At 50.4% G+C, this 14128-nt stretch overlaps 6 protein-coding genes across 6 annotated transcripts; 2 read left to right on the forward strand and 4 right to left on the reverse strand.

Moving 5' to 3' along the window:
• Positions 1-513: 513 nt before the first annotated feature.
• CABS01_13265 (uncharacterized protein) lies at positions 514-1655 on the reverse strand (the record flags this gene model as incomplete). Its single annotated transcript, XM_060546609.1, has 3 exons — positions 514-738; positions 933-1558; positions 1619-1655. The coding sequence occupies 3 exons, from the start codon at positions 1653-1655 to the stop codon at positions 514-516; spliced, it is 888 nt and encodes a 295-aa protein (XP_060395230.1).
• A 474-nt stretch (positions 1656-2129) lies between these two features.
• Positions 2130-3274, forward strand: CABS01_13266 (oxidoreductase; the record flags this gene model as incomplete). The annotated part of the gene is made up of 2 exons (XM_060546610.1): positions 2130-2462; positions 2522-3274. The coding sequence occupies 2 exons, from the start codon at positions 2130-2132 to the stop codon at positions 3272-3274; spliced, it is 1086 nt and encodes a 361-aa protein (XP_060395231.1).
• Positions 3275-3449: 175 nt separating this feature from the next.
• On the reverse strand, positions 3450-3899 carry CABS01_13267 (uncharacterized protein; the record flags this gene model as incomplete). Its single annotated transcript, XM_060546611.1, has 1 exon — positions 3450-3899. One exon carries the CDS (start codon positions 3897-3899, stop codon positions 3450-3452), a length of 450 nt encoding a protein of 149 aa, XP_060395232.1.
• A 30-nt stretch (positions 3900-3929) lies between these two features.
• CABS01_13268 (FAD binding domain-containing protein) lies at positions 3930-4660 on the reverse strand (the record flags this gene model as incomplete). The annotated part of the gene is made up of 3 exons (XM_060546612.1): positions 3930-4166; positions 4229-4317; positions 4564-4660. The coding sequence occupies 3 exons, from the start codon at positions 4658-4660 to the stop codon at positions 3930-3932; spliced, it is 423 nt and encodes a 140-aa protein (XP_060395233.1).
• A 1863-nt stretch (positions 4661-6523) lies between these two features.
• Positions 6524-8040, forward strand: CABS01_13269 (uncharacterized protein; the record flags this gene model as incomplete). Its single annotated transcript, XM_060546613.1, has 3 exons — positions 6524-6662; positions 6731-7637; positions 7722-8040. The coding sequence occupies 3 exons, from the start codon at positions 6524-6526 to the stop codon at positions 8038-8040; spliced, it is 1365 nt and encodes a 454-aa protein (XP_060395234.1).
• Positions 8041-10219: 2179 nt separating this feature from the next.
• Positions 10220-11233, reverse strand: CABS01_13270 (uncharacterized protein; the record flags this gene model as incomplete). Its single annotated transcript, XM_060546614.1, has 1 exon — positions 10220-11233. One exon carries the CDS (start codon positions 11231-11233, stop codon positions 10220-10222), a length of 1014 nt encoding a protein of 337 aa, XP_060395235.1.
• Positions 11234-14128: the final 2895 nt, after the last annotated feature.

Consider the following 14128-nt stretch of genomic DNA (forward strand, 5'->3'; position numbering starts at 1 on the left):
TAGTTATTGACAACCTCGGGTGAGCCTGAAAACAGAGCCTTCATCGGCGATCTCGATAAAAAGTCAATTCTTATCCTTACACAAAGTTCAAGTGCCCCATGATATAGGTAGGGAAACACACAATCTAGTTGTCTGTGTTCCTAGTTGAGAGAAGAGACCAAGTATAACACTCTTCTAGTTGCAAATGCTCCTTCAGGCGATCTGCCGAAAATGAGGATATAGGCCCAGCTAGCCTCACAGAATGAGCATTGAAGAGACAACGAACAAAAGAGTAAGAGACTACCAGGACATTGAACAAATATGTAAGCGTCAGTGGGGTATTGTATATCCTGGGTACGCCAGGTGCGTACTTAGTAACTACCAGACTCCATTCCCCTCGAATCACAATGCTTCCACGTCAGCAAAAAGCTTAGTACTGCTTGCTGCGCAATAATTGGGATAATCCAGCTACCCTCAAATACAAATCTTTGTTGCTTGCTATCTATTCTACGGTTGAGTTTAAGAAAACACCCCTCACTCCTCGTCTTGAGGATACACAGTCCCACCCTGTCGTCGGATTTCGTCCATCATCTCCATGACACGGATAGTCTCTGCCCAAGGCATCACGTCACTCTCCAACTTCCCGGCCAGCACATCCAACGCAGCGTTGTCGGCTTCCCAGTAATACCCTCGTCCGACTGGCTTGTATTCAAATGTCTTGATCGCGTTCCTTCCGATGATGCCCTTGACCTGGTCTCTCTCAAATGTGGAGTACAAAGTGAAAGAGTCTGGGTCAGATGGGACGGTGCCATGTACCTCAATCGTGCCTTTGGTTCCTTGAATGCGTGCCAATACATCTGGGTTTCCAGTTGCCATTGTCGTTGAAGTGACAACACCCTGTCTACCCGTAGAGGGATAGTGGAGGATGACACTAGTAGTCACCTCGACAGAACCATCGTGCGACTGTTGGGCTTCTCAGAAGATCCAGGAGTTCCTGCGTCCAAGCCTAGGATAGCCCACGTCAGAGTGTAGATCCCCAAATCCAATAGCGACCCTGCACCAAGGTGAGGTTGCTTATAACGCGAGCTGTCTGGGAGGTTCGGGATGTCTAGCCCGAGACCGAACTCAGAGTAGACGCGGAAAACTTCGCCAATGACCTTGTCTTTGTGAAGCATGCGTTGCAGATCTTGGACCAGAGGTCGGTGGCGGAGCCACATGGCTTCAGCAACGTAGACTCCCTTTGCCTTGGCACGCGCAAAGACCTCCTTGGCCTCACGAGTGTTTATCGTGAAGGCCTTCTCGCAAAGAATGGGTTTGCCTGCTTCGATGGCATCCAGGCAGTTTTGCTTGTGGAAAGCGTGCGGGGTGCCAATGTAGACGATATCCACATTGGGGTCGGTATAAACTTCCCCGTACGATCCATAAATAGCCGGTTGACTATTCGGGCAATATTGCTTCGAGAAGTCTTGCCCTTTCTGGACGGATGAACTCCCAATTGCTTGGACAATGTGCTTGACTTTTGCATCTGATCGTGAGACCAAGAGGTCTTCGACGAACCAGGAGGAGATCATCCCGGTAGCTGTACTAGTCAGTCAGTAGTGTGCTTTTCCCCGAATTCAGCATGCGGGGAATGCTTTACCAACGATGCCCCAGCGAATCGCTGGTAATTCCGACATTTTTAAGGTGTGTGTAGCTGAACTGGAAACTTGAATGGCTGAATTGGGTGGTAGTGGGTATGAGAAGAGGCGTACAGGGACAACACTCGATCGCGAGCCGCTGTATCCAAAGTTCCAAACGGAATTGCAAGCCCGAGGATTTTCTTTCACCTTTTATACACACGTTCTCACTGTGAACACTCGATGACATCGGTGTTCGGGATTCACCTGTGACGTCGCGTCAGCCATTATTGAGCGTCATATTACCAATACGGTGTAAAATCGCCGGGGTTGCCCTCATTCGCTAGAAGCAGTAATAATCTTCCGCTCTCCAAATTCACAAGTATAACCTCTCGTAACATCGCCAGCAAAAGTCACAACACGATCATTACGACCAAAAGCGAGCTAATCCGTCTGTTCACAGCGACATCCCCAACATTTTGTTCATGAAATTAAATTCTGATCACTCTATTGTATCTCGAAGAATTTGACAACATGACCTCTTCACCCAAGATCCTCAATGTGGGTGTTGTTGGCATCGGACGTATGGGTCAGAAGCATGCCCTCAATATTCTGAACCTAGTTCCGCGAGCCAAACTTCTATGTGCCTGCTCTCCTGCTCAAGCTGATCTCGACTGGGCCAAACAGCATCTTCAGCCGCATGGTGTCAAGACTTATCCCACTTTCGAAGAGATGATGGAAACGCCAGGGCTTGAGGCTGTCATCATCTCCTCTATTACCGAGCTACATTTCTCACAGACACTGGCTGCGTTCGATAAGGGGATTCATGTTCTATGCGAGAAACCTATATGCAAGTCTATCTCAGAGGTACCTTACGTTGTCATTATTGTCTCCTTCTCCATTTGTGCTAACGCTTTCTCATCTAGCTTGAGACCCTCTGCGAGCATGTGGAAGCAAAGCCAGAGACTAAAGCCATGGTCGCGTTCGCCCGCCGTTTTGACGACAGCTACCAGGATGCGCACGACAAAGTCAAATCAGGTGCCATTGGCAAGCCGTTCGTTTTCAGATCTCATGGCTGTGAGAAGCTTGACCAGAGTCCGTTCTTTCATCAGTACCTCAGGGACTCTGGTGGCATCTACTTTGACTGCGCCATTCACGAAATTGACCTGTCACTGATGTTCTTGGGCGAGGGTTCCGTCCCCAAATCTGTCTCTGCCATTGGAACAACCTCCTTCTTCCCAGATCTTGAAAAGACTGGCGATGCGGACAACGCGATCGGGGTGTGCGAGTTCTGGGACGGAAAGATGGCTCACTTCTACCACTCGAGAAGCTCATCGCACGGTTATGACAGCGTCACTGAGATATTCGGTACGACAGGCAAATTGACAGTCAATGCTGTGCCGCGAAAGAATCGAGTAGAGATTTGCGATACTGATGGCTATGTCAAGATTGAACCGACGAACTCTTGGTACGATAGATTCATCTCGGCATTCGTTGTGGAAGCGAATGCGTTCGTTGATGCAATTTTGGACGACAAGCCACTGCCAATCCCACTCAGATCGGCTCTTACGTCACTGAGGATCGCCTCAGGCCTACAGGAAAGCTTGAGGACTGGTCAGAAGCTCTTCTTTGACCGACAAGGTCAGTTGACGGGCCCGAATGCAAGTGCCCAGCTGTAGAGCGACACCTATTACTAAATCAACGCCTAAATCCATCCGGTAACTGGCAACTGATGACAATAAAACTTCTGAAAGCCCTCAAACGAGATCCTTTCTCCAAATTCATGTGCCCACATCACAATACTACTTTCTTAAATCATACGGCAGGTTGTGATAGTCTCGATGCCGTAAGCCCTCATACATCCTTAATATTAAATCCTCCCGGCACGCTGTACTGAAAGAACTGTCCGGGATCGTACTTCTCCGCAACTCTTTTCAGGAACCGAAAGTTTTCTTCACCATACGTCGCCAATGGTTTCTGATCTTGACCCGCGTAGTTGAGATATAGGTAGGGGATCAGTTGGCCAGTAGCTCTAGCATAAGCCTCAATGTCTGCAGTCGCTTCTTTCAGCCTCTGTCTCAATAGCCCAACATATTTCATGTTAGGGAAAATTCCTTGGATGCTGAAAACAATAGAGTTCTTCTTGTGGATTTCGTCAAGACCAATAACATCTTCGCCGTAGTTTGAGAACAGGGTCGGAAACGGCGTTAGGGGGTAGACGATTCTGAAGTCGTCGCCATCCTGGACCTGGTCCTGAATATCTTCAATAACGGCGTCGAATGTTGATAGAATCTTGCGGCTCATGCCAAGTGTATTGTGAAAAGTCAGAGTGCCTCAAACCTGGTACTCGCCACTCGGCGATGTGATTTGGGCAGCAGTGCTGGTCACTGGGAGGTTTGCCCGCACGTCGACCACGGGAGACAGAACTTCAAGTCCCGCGAAAGCCGTTGAGTTGGATTGCCCCTCAATGTCAGCAACAACGAAAGACATTCTTTTCCCACCACTTAGACTCCACGCAGCAGCTGCGAACCCAGTATCTTCGGGGTGCCCGTTGGTGTTGCCGTCAATCATCTGCCGTCAATCATCTCCACAAACTTCTGAACGATGACATTCTTCTGTGCCCAAGGGAATACCATGACCCCGCCATAGGGGTTGCGTGAGGGAAAGGTTTTGAGCACGAATTTGGCGACCAGGCCAAAGTTACATGCTCCGCCCTTAAGAGCTTTGAACAAGTCAGAGTTCACGTGTTCACTAGCTCTAATAACATTGCCGCTGGCTAAAACGACCTGAACAACATTTGGTAAGCGTCTACTACGCGTACTGCCCAAAGCAGGGGTGAGATATTTGGTTCTACCTCATACTCGGCCACATTATCTGCAGCGAAACCAACTTCGCCAGAAAACCAAGAAAAGCCTGTAATGAACCAATTAGGATCGCATACTGGTAGATTCGGAGTCTTATGACTTACCACCCCCCAGAAGAAGGCCGCTTACGCCAACTGTGTTCTCACGACCTCCCAGACTGATGAGCAGCGCCAACACGCAGTTGACATCTTTGAGTCCCATGTTCTGATATTCTATCTGGAGCGAACCTAGGGTCCTATCGGCGTGTTTGAATCCGTTAATTACGATGTGATATGTTTTCTGCATGGGAAGCTTGGTTTATGTACATGAAACCCAACGCTTCTCAGCCCGGGTTCGTGTCGGCCAAGTACAGCCTGCATATGCCCGCAGCAAACATCTCAATTTTCTGCAAATCAAGGTCTCTTCAGTCGATCAGGTGACCGGGCAAGGGGCTTCCATGTTACTACGCCACCGAGCAGCAAATGGTTCAGGATCACCAGTGCCGCAAATTTGGGTAAGCGAGAGATATAGACAGGAATTCACTCTCTTCCGCAAGGAAAATTGAAAGCCTTCGCCTCAGTCTGCATGTAGGTTTTGAGAGAATTCCAATTTGGGCAACTTCCTCAACCCACGCAACTGCCTTGGCTCATGGATATTTTATTGACGATTTTAGACGACTTTCTGTTCAACAGCGATACCCAAAGTCCAACGGGGTGAAATAGGCAAGGTGTTGGAGGTCATTTGCCCGTGAAGAGCATGGAATCAATCAATAACTCGAGGTTTTCCGTCATCCTCGAGCTATTCAGGTGTAGCGTTGCATGATGACCGAGAAGCGTTCTACTTCTAGGAAGGTCTCAATGGGCTTTTAGAGCCGACTAGGGTTTTACATGGGTATGCCTTATAACAAAGCTTTGGGAGAGATGCTGAGAGGAATACAATCGAGATGAACGACCGCCAACCGGGCTGTCGGGCAGCAGACAATAGAGGTTGTAAGAGCGGAAAATCGCACCCATCGGGGACGCAACTCCACTAATGTCCGCGAGTCATAGTAAATGGGCAGTATAAAGCGATTGAAGATCAAAAGCCGACTCTACGGGGACACCTATCGGAAGGTGGCTCAAGCTGTTGAGGAGAGACAGAGTCATTCCCGGACATCGGTCTTCGAGTAGCACCGATCTTCGCCATCCATTTATCCTTACGCGCTGATGCGTTTAAGAACATATTTTCCAACGTCAACACTAAGGGGCTACTATGATTCTAAGAAGGCGCGTATCGTGGAGAAGGCGATATACGCACATTCCTACCTGACTGAGGTGGTAAACCCCGAGGGCGCACCATTTGGATGGGTTAGCTTTCCTAACTTGACAAAACGACCGAGCGGATTAATTCTAAGTTTAGGGCTTCTGTATGACGCCCCTGCCGACATCCGCTCCTGGAGCCTGACCCCTAAGCATTAGGTGTTCGTCTAGTGTAACGACTAGGAGTCGTACGATCTACCGCCGGTGAATCGCGAGCTGACTCAGCGGCCCTGTATAACGACGAAACGCGAGCATACGTCTACTACGAAATCAAAAGGCTAGTCGGCAATCCATACGAAAACTACGGAGAGTTTTGAACAGGTCACGGAAGGACAACAGCCCCGAATACCGACTTTATCTCTAATCCAATTACTCGCATACCACAGCTAACTGGGCCAGTAGCGAGTAAGTAGCCTTACTTCTAGCTCTACAGACGCGGGATAATTCAGACTACGTGGGGTTAGATGTAACACGATCTTATCGAGGGGCTAGGTTAAATCTGTTTCCTCCTATTCTTTACCATCGACATTCGGCCTAATTGAAATTTCGTTAATGTCCGAAACTTCATGTCTCAAGGCGCGGACTTTTCGACCGCCGTTCTGCTAAGACAGGGTGACGATTCAATCACCTCAAGATGAACTACTTTTAGCATGAACAGAGACTGCTCCTTCATCTCTGCATCAACGCACAGTTCTCTGGTTCTTTCGACTCGATTGAAGTCATAGGCATAGCACCTATTGGCCGCGAAAACCTGGTTCATCCGACAAAAAGAGCATTCCCTAGCATCATGGAACGTCTTTCTGATACAGGCATCTCGATTTTGGTTGTCGGCGCCGGAATCGCTGGTCTGGCTTTCGCCATCGAGTCTCATCGCCAGGGACATAGCGTCAAGGTTCTGGAGAAGCGCATAGATCCGGGAGACTATGGTAAGCATTACCTATTCGCTCACTTTTCGGAGACAATATTCTGACCAAACACCTACTTTGATCCGCAGGTGAAATCTTCTTCATCCAGTCTCCCGGACTGCACACACCCTCGAAATGGCCCGGGTTCATGGAGAGGCTAAACAAGAGCGCCATCTCGGCCGAGTTCCAATTCTTCAAATTCAGTGGCGAGAAGTTGTTCGGAACCAAGCTCGGAAACCCCCATCTCCCCACGATCTCCGTCAGCCGACGCGAGTTTTACCTCCTCCTCCTGACTTACGCCACCGAACTTGGCATCCCCATCGAAACAGGCAAAGAGGTTGAGGATTTCTTCGAGACCAAGGAGCTCGGTGGCGTGGTCCTCGCCGACGAGAGCAAACTTACCGCCGACATCGTCGTGGCAGCAGACGGCGTAGGATCCAAGTCCTGGGGCATCGTGACCGGCACCAAGGAGAAGCCCATCAGCTCCGGCTTTGCCCTGTACCGAGCTAGCTACCGAGCCGAAGAGGCGCTTAAAATACCTGCTATTGCAGAGTTCTTCAAGGATAAGCGGGAGTGGACGTCCCTCCACATTGGTCCCGGCGCACACTTCTTCACCGGCTTGTCGCCGACCGAGTTCTGCTGGGGCCTGACGCACAGAGACGAAGACGCTGCCGTGGAAGACTGGAACCGTATCGCCGACTCGACTGGCGCGTTCAAGTACGTCGAGGGATGGGCGCCTATCGTGCACGAGGTCATCAAGTCGACACCCAATAACCAGGCTACCGACTGGAAGCTGCGTTTCCGTGATCCCCAGCCGAAGTGGGTGTCGGACGGAGGGCGAGTGGTGCAATGCGGCGACTCGGCGCACTCGTTCCTGCCTTCTTCTGGGTTCGGCGCTACTACTGCTCTGGAAGATGCCTTTTCTCTTGCTGCTTGTCTCAAGATGGGCGGCAAGGTGTCTGCTGCTTTGGCAACCAAGGTGCACAACAAACTCCGGTAAGCTGTCTTCTTCCTCACGCCATACATCAATAACCTTGGAATATGTGGCCATTTTACTGATTATGAGACGGCTGTATCTAGTTTCGAGAGAACCGCTTGCGCCCAGAAGATTGGTTTCAAGTCTAGAGAGGTCTTCCATCACACCAACTGGGATGAAGCTGCGAAGAACCCCCGCAGCATCGCGAAGTTTACAGGATCGTGGCTGTTGAAGCATGATCCCGAACAATATGCGTACGACAACTACGAAGCTTGCGCAGCGCATCTACTCCATGGGAAGGAGTTCAAGAATACCAACACAGTGCCCGGGTTTCCCTTCAAGCTATGGACGGTTCAGGAGTTGCTGCACAAGTCTGACATGGGGGAGTCGATTGACGATGATGAGGGAGACTGGTACTCTTGAATCGGGGTTAGAACTGTAGCATCGAGGCGCTCCATTGTTGTAGATGAATCGTAACTCCAGTAGATTCAGCAAGTGGCCGTTCGGATCACTATCTGTCCTGATTATACATGTTAGCTTTAGTATCTCTGATGCTGCATGTTACACCTAGTCGGCATTCTGTCTCCGCCCAGAGGGAGTTCTGTTGTGAATCCAGGGTAGTGTATTTTTTCAATGACCTTAGATAGCTTTGTATTGAGTTCCGCTATTTTAATACAGTATTTCCGGTCTTCAAGGGCCAGTAAGTACCGAAGGACAACATTCGATCGCTAAATATTAGATAGATGGTGGTCTGGTCATAATGATCCTAAGACCGCAATACCTAGAAAGGCAGCTCCGTATTCGGTATAAGAAAATGCGCATTCCCTATTCGGGCTCACACTACTCCGTGCATCCAAATCGAAAAAATACGTCCCAAAAAAGTCACAGAAAATAGGTACCCTGCATCATGTACCAAATCCTCAAAAACCAGGCGATCAACACCGAGCACACCACCACAAAACCCTTTCTTCACCGCCAGAATGTGTCACCACTTGGCTCGGGGAGCTTCGCCTTTCCCACGCCGCAATGACTCCCTACGGGAACGGAACGAAGGACACAAGTCAAAAACCAATCTTTAGTCTCTGGTTGGTGGACAGGTGAATGACCCCACTCCCCTACCAAGCCCGTAGGAACAGAGATGGTGGCACGGAGTACGTAGGTGGGTGGGGTAATTGGCAGGTAGGCGAAATGGCCTCAGTCTCCGAAAGTGCAACTTTTTCAACTTTGTGACGGGTTTCGCGAGATTCTGCTCATCGTAGACGAATTCATATCCCATAGAAGCATGGAAAGCGAAGCAAGAGACAAAGAGCAGCGATCTGGTCATAAACAAGTGTAAACACATGATTAACCCCGCCATCGGCCATTACCCCGCCGGCAGACACTTGACCGAAATACACCGACATCGGCGCCTTCGGTGACAAGGTGTGCAAATGTCACTCGGTGACTGGTTCCCACACCAAAACACCCCAGCGACCCGTCCCGCCGTCTCCAAGAACCCCCCCAGCCAACAGGGATGACCCGTGAACTCCTGCTTCTTCCCCCCTCCCCCCCCGAAAGCCCGTGCCGACCGGGCGGGACTGCCTGGCGTTGCCTGTTCTAGTCCCCGCAGGCGCGACCGCAATCCGTAGGGTCTTCCTGTCATTCTTCTTCCGCAAGGGATCCGTTGGTCTTGGCGATGCTGTACATCTGCTTGAGAAGCTGTCAAACGAGTCGTGACTGCAATCGCGTCCTCTCGGTCCAGGCAGAAATTACCCCGCGGTGCGAAGATTTGCGCGACGTCCCACCCCGCTGTGAGAAGGAAAGGAAGAGTCCTTGCGGTGACACCCCAATTTCCAGAGTTCCGTACTGGCAATGCGCATATTCGCATTGCGCGGCAAGCATCATGCAACCAAAAAATGTCAACCTCAAATTTGGGGAATCCATTGTAAATGCAGAGCCCACTAACAATCTATCAGTCCCTTTCCCGTGTAAGTGGGTGGGTGTCTTGACCCAGGCCATCGCAACCTCCCGCCACAGACACCCATCCACCTCTTCTCATCGTCCACGCATGTCTCCAACAACAATGTTTTGAGGTGAACGAACAGGAAAACGCCACGGATAAGGGTAGCTTGCAGATGTCTCGTCTCGTAATCTCTCTCCGAAAAGGGTGGGATGGGAGGAAAGCAAAACACGGCAGTGTCGCCTACTCAATGTTGCCGAGTCCTCCAAGATCCAAGGAGGGACCAGGGCAGGAGTGAGACATGCAGGCGCATGCGATCACAAGGCCGCGACGGCGATTGTCCATCACGAGAAAATGTACCGCAAAGATACTGCATCACCAAAAAAGATCACAGCCGCCAAGAAAGGAGCAGAGATATGAATCATAACTGTGTTTTACTGATTCAATGACTATCTAATGGTTGTCCCAATGTGTCCTGTTGTGGTGGTATCTTCCCATCGCTCTCCCGGCGATCCCTTCCCCGTGGTATATGTACATGCATGCAAATCAAGAAACGCTGGCTATCTATACAATTCCAAGAAAACGATCAAGCGCAGAGCTCGCATATCGATAATGGATAAACAAACAACATGAAGCAGGAAATCCATTCATCCTAGCAGTCGTTTACTCCCATCGCCAGAGACCATCGTCGTAGAGAACGCGGTGCCTCCGTGTACCCGGCCCCACGGTAGCCCGGCGGTGGGGTGTCATCCGCTCCATGAGTCGGCGGCGCTGGGCTTCTTCCTCATCCTCAGCTCTTGCCGTGAGATGGTCGACAACTTCCATACGGCGAAGAGCATCTGCCAACAAGTCCTCTTGGTATCTGGAACCGTAGCCAGTAGAGGTGCGGTTCAAAGGAGCGGGAGGGACGGGTACGGCGGTGCGGCTGGCAATTTTGGCGTTTTGCTCAGCGATGCGTAGTTGCTTCTTAACTTGGCGATCCTCCTCCTGGCGTTTGCGCTCTTCACGCTCCTTGTGATCTCGGTGACGGCGGCGGCGCTCCTCCTCGTCGGCGCTGTGGTAGCTGTGGCGCGATTCAGAAGAGTGGTGGCGGCGGTGCTTGTTGTCGATAACCTCAATCTCGACCTTGGACCGCGGGCGCTCATCGACGATGACAGGGCGAAGAGAGTCGCGGCGGACGTGGCTGTAGCGGAATTGAGGGTTCTCGCCGCCTGCAATGGGTGAAGGCGGCGCGGTGTAAGGTGAAGCGAATTGCTTTGGTGGTGTGCGCGGGGTGGTTGGAGAGTCGACAATCACGATGCGCTCGTTACGTGACCGGTGCTTGCGGTTGAGGTCCAATATCCTTTGGCCGTTCACGTATACTCCGGATTGGCGGTGCTTTCTCTCGCTCGAAGAAGATTCGCGACGAGCGCGGCCTCCTTCATTGCCCGAGGAAGTTCCGCGTGGTGAGCTCATGGGAGGAGAGGGCGGCATCTGCTGAGGAAATGGGTATGCTGGTCCGACAGGAGCATACATGGGCACTGGTGAGGGGTAGCCGACTTGACGCGGCGGGTGGTTGTAGATGACAGGGTTGGCGCAAAGGCGGCCGTTGCGGGAAGCAGAGCAAAAGGTGGGTTGCTGTTCCTCAGCCCTCCGGCCGTCGGGGTAGACGTAGGTGTAAACGTCGGTGGTGCACATTGTGTCTTGTGTAAACGTATGAGGGCGCAGCGTGCGCGGGGTTGGTGGTGAGGGTTGAACTACCTGCGTAACGAATGGAACTCGTCTCGCGGGTGTGGTCGATTGGGTAGAGGAAAGAGTCCTCGAGAGTGTTGGTGGACGTTGATATTCTCGATTGGAGTTGGCAGGACGACGAGATCTGTACTTATAGACAATGGTGTTGTCGATATAGTGAGCTTCGGGGTGGTGATAGGAAGACAACGTGTCGGTGTTGTTGGGGTGAAGTTGAAGTGGTATGTTGGAGCTTGTAGTGAATCGAATTTGTGGTGTGTCTGACTGTTGGTGGTGTGAGTTGGTGATCTTTCAGGAGAAGATGCAAGCGAGGATGAGAGACTATATACCAGCTTGGGAAGGATTCAAGAAGTCAGGTGTTGAATATTCTCAAAAAGGTTCTGCCTAAGTATAGAGAATGGATCGACTAGGTATGATAGATTGGGGTAGCGTCTGTTGTCTAAGTGCGGGAAGCGTTTGGCAAAGTGTAAATAGTCCAAGTGGAGATGTTGAGCAGCGTGGGAACAAGTTGTCTCGAAGAGATTCCACGTCTGAATTATATCGTCTGAGACGAAGAAGCGCGTTCTAATGGTGGTGGCATGGCAGACCAGGGGCAGCAAGTCGCTAGTACCCAGCGTCAGCCGCAAGAGACGGCGGAGGACCCAGGTATCGTGGGCTAAAGGTGCTGCAGGCCGTGGCATTGTGGAGATTTGAGGCCTTGTGAGGGTGGATTGCGCCTGGCCCATGCCCCCTCCCCTGTCAGACTGCTGCCTTCACAAGCATCGCTAGAGGCCGATGAGTCTTTGCTCTTGGCCGCTAGGCCTCTTTCGTGCTCGGTGCTCGCAGGGGTGTTTCTCTTTCTTGGGAGGGGAGGGTCGTTGGAGTCCTCGGCCTAGGATGGTTCCCCTCGCTGAACGTTTCCGAAAGAGCTCAAGTTTCCCTTCTGTCTCTTGCCCGCATTCCTCCGCTGGGGAAATACCTCTGGAAATATCGCACAGCCTCTTTTGGGGGAGGCCTACTGGTACTAGAGGCGGTGCACGGGAGGTGACTTTTGGGACGTTGCCAGGGTGGGCCACCATAAGCCGTCAAAATGAGGGCGCTGGAGGGAGCCAAGGAAGTTCGACAGTCGTGACAGGCTTGAGGGCGCACAAGTGGCGCTTTCTTGTGTTCTTCTGATGTGTCTGAGAGTAGTCCTCAATTCCCAGCTATGCGGCCTTGCGCATGAGGGTGTGGGTGAGTGCTGTGGATGCGGCTCGTGTAAATTGCGCCGCGATGTTGAATCCATGTAGTGGTATCTGGCTCACCGTGGGATGGAGAGGGAACCGACTGGCTGGTGGTCAGCGTCTCTATTTTTTTTCGTCTGGGTAGAGGTTGTGGATGGTCGCCGTGGAGGTCTGGCGTTGTCGCAGCCTCGTGTAGAAGATGACGAATCCGGACTTTTGAGTGGGAAAGCCGCGAAACAATAATGTGGGCGATATGATGCTATTTTGGCTCCCAACTCGGTACCATCCCTCATGCCACCACTTAAGTGCCAAAGTGTTTCCCCCCGGTTCTTCATCTATTCGACGCGGGGAGAGGCACCTTGCGCGCGCCGTTGGGGAAAGCCAGGGTGACATGGACAGCGGCAATCGAAACATTTCGACTGCAGATTTGGCCCGTGTTGGCCAGGCCCGACCTGAAGATGTTGATTATCGAGAAATCAACATCGTTTCCGAATAAGCGACAGCCGCCGTGGTGCTCGAGTCGCAACGATCTTCTGTGTTCACTCTGTTCAGAATCGGTGATGCATTAGCCAATCATCCCAATTAAACTTGGCGAATGACACCTGAGTCACTTCGGCCTCGCAAGGTTTTCATGCAAGCTCTTTGTTCGTCTTCTTGCGCGACGCTACAATGCGGTTTCTCTGAGTGGCCGGTAGGACCAGGTCCACTTAGTTGACTTGCAGATGGGCTGGTGTGCATGAGGCCACAATTGAAGCAGTCGATCATCGGACTCTGGAATCTGGCCAAGTGGCTGCGGGCCAATTCGATAAACTCCACCTCGCGGGAACTATCAACGATACCGTAGAAACTCGAGCACTTTAAACTTGCGTTAGCCCGTGCTAACCCTGCTAGCGCTCTAGCAGAACCGTAATACTACCTAAAGTAGTTAAATATAGCCGCTACCTATTTTTAATATATACTAATATTCCGATTAATCTAGTTAATAAGAGCTCGCCGTTAAGGCTAGACCTATAATTAATTTAATTTAATAATTATTTTAGCTTTTTTATTAGTTTTAAGCTTTTCTTATCGAATTAATAAAAATAATAAAAATATTAATTAAAAACTATCGTATATAAGTAACTAAAAGCCCCTAACTATCCCCTAGCTTATTATTACTAACGGGCCCCTATTTATATATTACGACCTAATATATATAACTAACCTAGAGGCCAGCCTACTAACTATAGCAACTAAGTATACTATATATATAAATAAAATAAAGATACGGCTACTCCCTATAAAATAAAAGAACTATAAATAAGTTACGTACTAATAAAATAAGGATTATTCTAGATTAAAATAATTTAATATAACTTAGGGGCTAAACGATTATTCTAAATTAAAATAATTAAGAACGACCTAAGGGATAAAAAATATATTTAGGGACGAGACTTATATATAGTATAGACTTAAGTTAGGCTTAAGGATAGACTTTTATAGCTTTTTTAATAATTAACTTAGTAAAACAAGAGGCGGCTTGCCTGCCTTCGGAAATGGCGGTCCTGACATGCCATTTTTGGCACCTGCCACATCGGGTAATTCTCGGCCACGCAATCCCTCGCCGGTTTTGCCAGCCCATAAATGAGCGACTGCCCCGCCC

The sequence above is a fragment of the Colletotrichum abscissum genome (genome assembly GCF_030869225.1).
Source record: "Colletotrichum abscissum strain IMI 504890 chromosome Unknown Scaffold_43.1, whole genome shotgun sequence".
In the NCBI taxonomy this organism is placed as follows: domain Eukaryota; kingdom Fungi; phylum Ascomycota; class Sordariomycetes; order Glomerellales; family Glomerellaceae; genus Colletotrichum; species Colletotrichum abscissum.